Source organism: Rutidosis leptorrhynchoides, chromosome 2 (assembly GCF_046630445.1).
Source record: "Rutidosis leptorrhynchoides isolate AG116_Rl617_1_P2 chromosome 2, CSIRO_AGI_Rlap_v1, whole genome shotgun sequence".
Classification (NCBI taxonomy): Eukaryota; Viridiplantae; Streptophyta; class Magnoliopsida; order Asterales; family Asteraceae; genus Rutidosis; species Rutidosis leptorrhynchoides.
The window spans coordinates 606953401-606965447 of record NC_092334.1 but is presented as its reverse complement, the minus strand read 5'-3'; the positions used below and the strand labels follow the sequence as shown (position 1 = coordinate 606965447).

General features: G+C 35.6%; 1 protein-coding gene across 1 annotated transcript in view; it reads left to right on the top strand.

Annotated features, from left to right (window-relative positions):
* LOC139889983 (uncharacterized) overlaps positions 1–10955 on the top strand; it is a 56796-nt gene extending 45841 nt beyond the window's left edge. Inside the window, exons 2-4 of the mRNA XM_071872893.1 lie at positions 9401–10163; positions 10213–10568; positions 10650–10955. Coding sequence (XP_071728994.1) covers positions 9401–10163; positions 10213–10568; positions 10650–10955 — 1425 coding nt within the window. The remainder of the gene's footprint in view (positions 1–9400; positions 10164–10212; positions 10569–10649) is intronic.
* The last annotated feature ends 1092 nt before the right edge of the window (positions 10956–12047 follow it).

The following is a 12047-nucleotide window of genomic DNA, read 5'->3' as shown; positions in this document are numbered from 1 at the left end:
AATATTTTTGGGATGAGAATACATGCAGGTTTTATAAATGATTTACAAAATAGACACAAGTACGTGAAACTACATTCTATGGTTGAATTATCGAAATCGAATATGCCCCTTTTTATTAAGTCTGGTAATCTAAGAATTAGGGAACAGACACCCTAATTGACGCGAATCCTAAAGATAGATCTATCGGGCCCAACAAGCCCCATCCAAAGTACCGGATGCTTTAGTACTTCGAAATTTATATCATATCCGAAGGGTGTCCCGGAATGATGGGGATATTCTTATATATGCATCTTGTTAATGTCGGTTACCAGGTGTTCACCATATGAATGACTTTTATCTCTATGTATGGGATGTGTATTGAAATATGAAATCTTGTGGTCTATTATTATGATTTGATATATATAGGTTAAACCTATAACTCACCAACATTTTTGTTGACGTTTTAAGCATGTCTATTCTCAGGTGATTATTAAGAGCTTCCGCTGTCGCATACTTAAATAAGGACGAGATTTGGAGTCCATGCTTGTATGATATTGTGTAAAAACTGCATTCAAGAAACTTATTTTGTTGTAACATATTTGTATTGTAAACCATTATGTAATGGTCGTGTGTAAACAGGATATTTTAGATTATCATTATTTGATAATCTACGTAATGCTTTTTAAACCTTTATTTATGAAATAAAGGTTATGGTATGTTTTAAAAATGAATGCAGTCTTTGAAAAACGTCTCATATAGAGGTCAAAACCTCGCAACGAAATCAATTAATATGGAACGTTTTTAATCAATAAAAACGGGACATTTCAATGTGGTCCTCCACATTGCTCACAACTAATTCGTATTGAGTGAATATCCTTAGTCATCTTTTCCATTCGTCTCTCGACAGCATCTATCTTTGCGGAAATGGAATCTAAGTCATGGCTAGAATCGGCTCTAGCTGCTTTAGATGATCTAACGATATCTTTTTCTTGGTGCCACTCATGTGAGTGGGAAGCAGTGTTATCAATAATTTTGTAAGCATCAGTTTCAGTTTTCTTCATAATAGAACCACCAGCTGCTATATCTATGTCTTTTCTTGTAGTGATGTCGCATCCTTGGTAGAATATTTGTACTATTTGACATGTGTCTAAACCATGTTGCGGACATCCTCTCAACAACTTTCCAAATCTTGTCCACGCCTCATATAGAGTTTCATTCGGCTTCTGTGTAAACGTAACAATTTCTGCTTGAAGTCTTACGGCTTTAGATGCAGGAAAGAATTGTTTAAGAAATTTGTCAACTAAAACATCCCATGTATCAATCGCCCCTTCAGGTAACGATTCCAACCAATCTTTGGCTTCTCCCTTTAAAGTCCAGGGAAATAACATGAGATATATCTGTTCATCCTCCACTTCTCGGATTTTAAATAGTGTGCAGATACTATTAAAGGTACGTAGATGTTCATTTGGATCTTCCTTCGGCACACCACTAAATTGGCATTGATTAGTCACCATGTGTAGAATTTGTCCTTTGATTTCATAATCTGGCGCATTAATGTCTGGATGAGTAATTGCGTGACCTTGGCCAGTGCGTTTAGCTCTCATTCGGTCTTCCATACTTAAAGGTTCAAGATTCTCCATAATTGAATTTGTTGAATCGGAATCACTAGAGGATTCTGATTTAATGGTTCGTTCCTCAACAATCTCTGTTTGAATGATTGGTGGTTCCGTAGGAAAGTTTAGTGGTTCAGGATCTACGAATCGTTCCTGAATATTCTCCGGATTCTCAATTGTGAGGTCGGGTTCAAAAAATGGATTATCGGAAATTTGAACTGGAGTACTTGGTCGACTGGATGACGATTCTAAAGAAAAATCAACGGCAGTAATATTTGCTAAATGTCTTGATCTAGTTACAGGTGGTGAACGTACAAAAGGTGGTGAACGTCTTGCTCGGTGCATTCACTGAATATCCTATTAGTTTTTAAAAGGAAAGAAAAATTATAATAAGTTATCCAATCAATAGACTTTTCTGATTTTGCCCATTTTTCGAATAGCCAAAAGATGCAGCAGAGGGGCAGGATTCATTTGGTCTCAATATAATTGAGGACTGTTTGGCTCCAATAACCCGGTCCACGTACAAATCCAACTATTACTACGAACCTAGAAAATTTTGATGTCTATCAATTTAACCACTTAAAATAAATTTTCGTAATTTTAAGAAATTTAGATAAGAAGTAGAGAAAATTCTAAGTCCTAAAAACTAGAATAGCGAGAAATAAGAAAGAAAAAGAGTTCGTCGGAAAAAGGTCGAAAAAGAAAAATGATTGAAAAATAAAAGGTGACGGAAAAATAAAAGAAATTATAAAACTTAAAAACAATTGACTAACCTAACCTTATTACTACAATTAACTTAAAATTATAATCGCAAATTGAGATTACTAATTGGAATGATAATTGATACATAGGTAAAAGTCGTCTAAAAATATTAAAGCTTACAGGAAAAACTAAATCCCAAATGGAAATAACTTGAAAAGAAACTAAAACTTAAAAAGGCGTCGCAAAATTCTAGAGTACCTAAATCTTAGTCTAAAGAAAAAGCACTTAAGGAATTCTACGGCAAAGCCTAAAAATCTAGAAGTAAAAATAACTATGGCAAAAACTAAGTTTAAAACTAAATATGAGCTAAAAATACAAATATTACGCTAAAACGATTAAAAAGGGATAAAATATAAAAATATACAAAAAGTTGTAAAAAATACAATTTTTATAAAAATATTATTTTTATATTATTTATTTTACAATAGTATTAATTTTTATATATAAATAAAACTAATTAAAATTTAATATTACAAATTAATTAAAAACTTAAACTAAATAATATTATATATAAAACCTAATTAGGTTTAATAATAATAATAATAAATAATTAAAACCTAACTCGTATTAATTGCTGGACCAGGTTCGTGTCAGACGGCTCCGCGAGTCGCGGTTCCCTAAGCTACAAACCCCGCGAGTCGCGGGGTTCCAGAATTCAACTCTGGTACAGTTTAAATTGACGCGTTTTTTTTTATATTTTTTTTTCTGTTTTATAATTTTCTGTTTTATAATCTAAAATTTATATATAATAAAAACTTATATTTTTACAAACTAAAGATACTTTATAAAACTTAAATATTTAACAAAATCTTAAAAATATTTATATTTTTGTTTTTCTTTTTATATTTTTGAATATTTAAAACGTATTTTTATAAAAACGAATTTTAATAAAAGTAAACTAAAAATCCTTTTTTTTATTTTTATATTAGCGTTGCGCTTCCGGCTTTTAAGAGTTCCCCGGCAGCGGCGCCAAAAATAACTTGATGTCGTGCGAGGTGTATATAAAATAGCTATTAATTTTAGCAGGAAATACTATTAAATACAATACAATTTTACACAAGATATTTATTTATTTAGAGAATGGATATACTTAAACCTTGCTACAACACTTATAGGCAGTGTACCTAATCGTACAGTAGTGTAGTTTTTAGTAAGTCCGGTTCGTTCCACAGGGAAATCTTTAAATAAAGCTTAACGCTATATTAGTTTACTTTTATAAAAATACATATATATATATATATATATATATATATATATATATATATATATATATATATATATATATATATATATATATATATATATATATATATATATATATATATATATATATATATATATATATATATAAGTAATATTATTATTATAAAGGGGGTTTTCACCGTTTAATGACCGGTTTGTCGATTTTAAAACTTTAGTCGCAGTTAAAACCAAACGTAAAATAATAAATACAAGACTTAATTTAAAGCGTAAAGTAAATAACGATAATGAAATTGCGAATAATAAAAGTGCGATAAAATAAACTTGCGATAATTAAAAAGTACGATAATTAAAAGTGCAATTAAATATAATAACAACAAATAAAAGTGCTATAATTAGAAGTGCAATTAAATATAAAATAAAGGAAATTAAATATGAAATAAAAGAATTATGCTTATTTAAACTTCCGTAATCATGATGTTTGACGTGTTGATTTTAGTTTATTCCCATGGGTTAATTGTCCTTTGTCCTGGATTATTTAATATGTCCGTCTGGTTTTTGTCCATAACAGTCCATCAGTCATAAATATAAAGTGCGAGTATCCTCGTCAAATTATCCTTATACCCGAAGTTAAATATTCCAACTAATTGGGGACTTAAACTGTAACAAGATTTTAATACTTTGTTTAATAATTACACCAGGATGTCGACTGAGTGTAATCCAAGGTTTTAATATTTTGTTATCAATTATACCAAGTGTCCTTGTACATAATTTCACCCCTGTTTTAATTATTCTAGTGGCTATTAATCCATTCCCGTGTCCGGTTAAATGAACGATTATTCGTACATATAAATACCCCGCCCATCGTGTCCGATCGAGTGTATATGGTAATTTATAGGGAAACCCAATTGTAAATCTTTATATTAACATTAACAAACTATCATTTAGTTAAACAAATATAAGGCCCATTAATAGCCCATAGTCTAATTTCCACAAGTATCGTTCTTTTGTCCAAACCCCAATTATGGTACAAAGCCCAATTACCCAATTTTAGTAATTAGCCCAACATCATGATTACTTTGGCTCAAATAAGCATAATAATAACTTAGCTACGAGACATTAAATTAAAAAGGTTGAACATAACTTACAATGATTAAAAATAGCGTAGCGTTACACGGACAGAATTTTGACTTACACCCTTACAATATTCGCTAACATACCCTTATTATTAGGATTTAAAATTAAAATTAAAATTAAAATATAAATTATATATATATTTTTACGTATATATTAAAAGAGAGATAGATTAGGAATGTTAAAAATGATCAGAATTCGGTTTGCTTTATAGGGAGTTTCAGAGTTTGGGGCTCCGCGACTCGCGGCATTTTTTGCCTTCAAACTCAGCGAGTCGCGGAGTTTGCTTTTACAGCTCACACAAGTTTGGCTCTTTGTTTACCGACGGTTTTAAATATTTATATAATATATAAATAATTATAAGAATTATTTAAATATTATATTATATTTATGTGAATAGTTGACTTGTAATTTTTAGTCCGTTGCATCGAGCGTTGAGAGTTGACTCTGGTCCCGGTTCCGGATTTTTGAACGTCCTTGCGTACAATTTAATATCTTGTACTTTGCGTTTTGAATCTTGTACTCTTGTAATTTCGAGACGTTTCTTATCAATAATTGGAACCTCTTTGATTGTCTTTTGTACTTTTGAGCTTTTTGGTCGTTTGCGTCTTCAATTCGTTGAATCTGTCTTTTGTCTTCACCTTTTATTATTTAAACGAATATCACTTGTAAATAGAACAATTGCAACTAAAAGCTTGTCTTTCTTAAGGAATAATGCTATGAAATATATGTTCGTTTTTAGCATTATCAGATGTCTTCGGCCTAGTGAAACAAACATCACTTGGAGGTATGAAATATATGGTGACATTCATTGATGACTTCTCAAGATATGTGTGTGTTTACTTCATGAAGGAGAAGTCGGAGACTTTTCTGAAGTTTAAAGAGTTCAAGAACAAGGTAGAAAGTGAGCTCAATACTAAAATCCGGTGCTTACGCACAGATAATGGAGGAGAATATTTATCGACTGAGTTCTATATCTATCTTGAGAAGCACAAGATTAGAATACAATCAACTTGTCCCAATACTCCACAGCAGAATGGAGTGGCGGAACGCAAGAATCGTCACCTTGCCAAAACTTGTCGAAGTATGCTTCATGGTAAGAATGTACCAGGCAGATTTTGGGCCGAATGTATGAGGACGACATCGTACGTGATTAACAGACTCCCACAAACAAAGTTGGGATATATTTCACCATATGAAAGATTATGGAAGATCAAACCAACCGTCAACCATCTCAAAGTTTTTGGATGTGTATGCTACGTCTTCGTGCCAGATCATCTACGAAGCAAATTTGAGAAGAAGGCAATTCGGTGCATTTTTGTCAGTTATGATGAATCAAGAAAAGGATGGAGATGTTGTGATCCAAATACCGGAAAGTGTCATACTTCAAGAAATGTGGTATTTGATGAAGCGTCTTCATGGTGGTCACCTCAAAAGATAGAGCTTCCAGAATCTCATGGATTAGAAGAAGGTCCAGAAGAAAAAGAAGAACATAAAGAGCACATATCGGATCTAATTAAAGAAGGAGATGGATCGTACTCTAAGGAAACGAGTCCATGGAAAACTGGGGTACATCAATCTACATCCGAAGAGGTTCGTCCAAGCCAAATGGATGCCGAGGAGCATGTGCAAGAATTACGGAGATCAACAAGGTCGAGGAAACCTAATCCGAGGTATGCCAATGCTGCTCATGTGGATGAATCAATACCTATTGAGCCTTCCACTTATGAAGAAGCAGCACAAAGTCAAGAATGGCAGAAAGCGATGGAAGAAGAAATTAATGCACTAAAAGAAAACCAGACATGGAGTTTAGTTCCAAAGCCAAAATATGTAAAACCAATATCTTGTAAATGGGTTTACAAGGTGAAGACTCGATCAGATGGCTCCATTGAAAGGTATAAAGCTCGACTTGTTGCTAGAGATTTTTCTCAGCAACATGGGCTGGATTATGAAGAAACGTTTAGTCCAGTGGCGAAGATCACAACAATTCGAGCTCTACTAGCTTTAGCTGCTAGCAAATCTTGGAAGTTATGGCAGATGGATGTCAAGAACGCTTTCTTACATGGAGAACTTGACAAAGACATTTATATGGAGCAACCAAGAGGCTTTGAGAACAAGATCCATCCTGTGCATGTCTGCAAATTAAAGAAAGCACTATACGGCTTGAAGCAGGCTCCAAGAGCTTGGTACGGGAAGATTGGCGAGTTCTTAGTACAAAGTGGTTTCACAGTTGCTCCTTCAGATTCTAGTTTATTTGTGAAACAAGATCAAGGAAAACTAGCCATAGTGCTAGTATATGTGGATAACTTAATCATCACGGGAGATCACTATGAGGAGATCCAAAGAACAAGGGAGAATCTGTCTATCAGATTTCATATGAAGGAGCTTGGAGAACATAAACATTTTCTTGGACTCGAAATAGAGCAGAAAAGAGAAGGATTATTTCTGGGACAACAGAAATATGCGCGAGATCTTTTACAAAAGTACGGAATGCTTAATTTCAAACCTATCTCAACTCCGATGGATCCGAATACAAAACTACGAGCAGATGAAGGAAAATGTCTTCAAGATGTTACCATGTATCGAAAGATGGTCGGAAGTCTTATTTATCTCACAATAAGCCGGCCAGATATATCTTATGCAGTTGGAGTGGTTAGTCGATACATGAGCAATCCGAAGAAGCCTCACCTTGATGTTGTACGATGTGTCTTAAGGTATGTTAAAGGCACTATTAACTTTGGTATTTTATACAAGAAAACAAAAGAATGTCACGTGACTGGATATTGTGACGCCGATTACGCTGGAGACTATGATACACGACGGTCAACAACTGGATACATGTTTAGTCTTGGATCGGGAGTAATATCATGGTGCAGCAAGAGACAACCAACAGTATCCTTGTCAAGCACTGAAGCAAAATATCGATCGGCAGCATCAGCAACACAAGAAATTATGTGGTTGAAGCAACTAATGGAAGATCTTCATCAATCAACAGATTATCAAGTAAAGCTTTTCTGCGATAACCTATCAGCTATTCGTCTAGCAGAAAATCCAGTCTTTCATACGAGAACAAAACATATAGAAGTGCACTATCACTATGTTCGTGAGAAGGTCCTTGAAGGAGAGATCAAGATGATTCCAACAAAGACAGATGAACAGGTTGCAGATATATTCACCAAGAGCCTAAGTAAACCGAAGTTTACAAAATTCAGAGAAGCACTTGGAATGGTCTGCAAGACATCGTTGAAAGAAAATTTGCATTGAGGGGGAGTGTTAAAATACAATGCAAATTTAGAATAATATGGAATTAGTATATGTATATGGGTAAAATATCTAGATATTAATATGTATATGAAAAATATCTAGATATTAAAATGTAAAGAAAAATCTAGATATTTATGTGTGTAAGAAATATCTAGATATTTATATGTATAAAAATATCTAGATATTTATATATATCCATGGAAATATCTAGTTTCTAGAAACTTCCATGGAGTAGTATAAATAAGGGTGAGGATTTCATTTGTAGAGTGTGAAGTAAGTTGTGAGAGTTGTGAGTAAGAGTGAAATAAGAAGTGAGTTGTGAAGAAGAGAAGAAGAGTGTGAGTTAGCGAAAGTAGAGAAGAGAAAGCTTGTAAGTAATATTGTAATTGTAATTTAATATAAGTGTTTTTGTTAACTTTCCCGATCAAGCCTTAGTTTGTGTTTAAGTTCTTAGTACACTTTTGTTGTTCTTATTATATGGTCGGCTCTGCCGCCTAAGTAATACATGGTCTGTTATACCGCCTAAAGATATATGGTCGACACTGTCGCCTAAGTACATTGTACACTAAGGATTTATAAAATTAAAGGCTAAACAACGCCAAAGTGTTGGTGTAGTGAGTCTTGTATAGTCTGGATCCTCTATAGTGGGTGTGTTGGGCTCGTCGAAGCTTCCAACAAAACGGACCACCCACGCGCCGGAAAATATTCCGGCAGGTCTTGGTGTTTGAGCCCGACGTCGAAACCGGTGTGTGCTGCAGCAAAGCCAACGAATCAGTCTCCGTACGCCTTTCCTTTTTGGTGCAGGTTACCCGATTCGCTACTGTTAGACGGCCGCCGACCACGCTGCCGAAAAATTTCTCAAACTCTCCGGCCGGTTACATCGCCCACTTTATCTCTTGCTTTTACCTGTTAATTTAGTTTTTAAATACATATCCCCTGCCTATTTTTATTGCGTATTCATCGATATAGTCAATCTATAGTAGTAATATGTGATCGGCTCTTCTGTGTGTGTTTTAATAGCTTAATTTCTGCAACTTACTTTTTGGATGGTAACTTATTTTAGTCCGTGTTTTCTACGCTGCTACTTGCTGCCCGTTACTTCCTTTTGATATTGATTCTGGTTTGATTCCTTTGATTGTTATTGTTTATTAGTCTATTACTACTATTAATTAGTATTTTTTTAGTGATAGTAAGTTTTATTATTACTACTTTTATATTATTATTATTATTATTATTATTATTATATTATTAATAATAATATTAGTATTATTATTATTTTTATTATTATATTATTATTGTGTTACCCTTATTAATTACTCCGTACAATTATTATCACTTTTTGTATTATTATTATTTACTATTATTATTAATATTTTTATTATTTTTACTATTATTATTACTTGTTGTTTTTTATCCTTTTGTCGTTCTTTTTCGTGATCGTGTCATAGGGTAAGATAGACTCTAATTGCTCTCATGGTTACTTGAGGTCATGTCCTTCTTGTTCAGGGGCGAGTAGGTCTATAGGGCTTAGAAGAGGAAATAGGGTAGCGAAACCGGTTAGGATTAGAACAGGTAGTTGGAATGTGGGGACTTTGACGGGCAAACGGTATGAACTACTGGAGACTTTACGCAAACGTAAAGTGGACATTTTGTGTGTCCAAGAGACTAGATGGAAGGGGCGAGGGGTGGCTAAGGTCAAGGACTACAAGTTGTGGTTCTCGGGATCGAGAGTAGCTAGAAACGGTATTGGTATCATTATAGGCCCACCCTATAATGAGAATGTCGTGGATGTGGGTAGACGGAGCGATAGAATTATGTCAATTACGTTAGTTATCCAGGAGGTGACATACACAGTCATAAGCGCTTATGCACCTCATGCGGGTCTTGGAGCAGCTGAAAAGAGACTCTTTTGGGAATCGTTAGACGAGGTTGTGAGGATGTGCCCCCCGGACCATCGATTACTTATTGGTGGAGATCTAAATGGTCATATAGGAACGGATGTCGAGGGTTACCCGGGTGCCCACGGAGGCTTTGGGTATGGAGTAAGAAATGAAGAAGGGTTCTCTATTCTCGAATTTGCTGTTGCTCACGATCTGGTTATTGTGAATTCATGTTTCAAGAAGACAGAAGCTCAGTTAGCGACTTTTCACAGCGGGGGTCATCGCACCCATATTGACTATTTGTTACTTCGCAAAGGGGATTTTAGGACATGTAGGGACTGTAAAGTCCTGAATGAATTGACACGCTCTTCCTAACACAGATTGGTGGTCATGGATCTGGAAGAGACGAGTCGCCAAGAGTGTCAGGATCGTCCAACCTAAAATCCGGTGGAAGAAGCTGAGCGGAGAGAAGGCCGAGACTTTTAAAACTGCTGTTGCAGAAAGAATTGGTGCAGAAGTGGAAATGGGACCCCAGAATGATGCTGATCAGATGTGGAATCGTCTAGCGTCCACCATTAGAGAAGTAGCTAAGGAAGCCTTAGGTGTGGCAGTAAGAACATCGAGAGGACATAAATCTGATAGAGAATCATGGTGGCTTAACGACGAGGTTCAAAGCAAAGTAGAGATCAAACAACTAAGGTTTAGAGAGCTCATCTCTTGTCAAGAGGGGACCCTGGTAAATAGAATTAGGGTTGTATAGAGATATAAAGAAGTCAAAAGAGAAGCTAAGAAGGCTGTATCTCATGTAAAAGAAAAGGCATACGAAGATTTATACAAAAAACTAGACTCCAAAGAGGGAGAAAATGATATTTACAGAATAGCCAAAGCTAGGGAGCGAAGGCGCATGGATCTAGATAACATCAAGTTTATCAAAAATGAAGATGGTCAAACCCTAGTAAAGGAAGACGAAATTAGGAAAAGATGGGAAGAATATTTCTCATCTCTCTTCACTGGGGGAAGATCTCAGCGTTACGAAGAGTTGCTAGGCTCTGATAGAGAACAATCCCGGAACAACATAGAGTGTGAGAGGATCAACGAAGAGGAAGTAAGATTAGCACTATGAAAGATGGGGAGAAATAAAGCTGTGGGACCAGACTAGATCCCTATTGAGGCATGGCAGTGCCTTGGAGATGACGGTGTTAGGTGGTTGACTTGCCTTTTCAACAAGATGCTTCGAAGCTCTAAAATGCCTATGGAGTGGAGATTGAGCGAGACTATCCCCATCTATAAGAACAAGGGGGACGCTCAAAGCTGCGGCAACTATAGAGGCATAAAACTACTCAGCCATACTATGAAGCTTTGGGAGAGAGTGATTGAGACTCGAATGCGAAGCGAAACAAATGTTTCGGAAAACCAATTTGGTTTCATTCTAGGACGCTCGTCGATAGAGGCAATCCATATTATTAGGAACCTTATGGAGAAGTATATAGAAAAACAAAAGAACTTGGAGATGGTTTTCTTAGACTTGGAAAAAGCCTATGATTGCGTTCCACGAAACTTGATTTGGAAGACCCTTAATGGTAGAAGTATCCCGAGTACATATATTAGTGCTATTAGGGATATGTACGATGGGGTGAAGTCTTGCGTTCGAACGACAGTGGGAAGTATCGAAGTCTTCCCAATAGAAGTGGGTTTGCATCAAGGTTCGGCCCTCAGCCCTTTTCTTTTCGCTTTGATCCTTGATGAGCTTTCTGGAGGGATATAAGAGTGTATCCCTTGGTGCTTGATCTTTGCCGATGATATTGTGCTTGTGGCCGAATCTAAGGAGGAGCTTAATAGAAGACTGGAGCAATGGAGGGTGGCCTTAGAAAGTAATGGTTTACTAATTAGTAGACAAAAGACGTAATATCTTAGATGCGATTTTGATAGGATCATTGAATAAGAGGATGGAGGGAACATCTGCATTGGAGACCAGATCTTGCATCCGCAAACCTCGTTTAGATACCTAGGCTCGATGCTACACAAATCGGGGAGGATCGATGAAGACGTGTCACACCGTATTAAAGTAGGGTGGATGAAATGGAGGGCAGCGACTGGGGTCTTATGCGACAAGAAGATTCCCCTAAAGCTGAAAGGGAAATTTTACAAGGTGGCAATTAGACCTGCTATGCTATATGGATCATAATGTTGGCCAATGACGAAGGCGCAAGAGAGA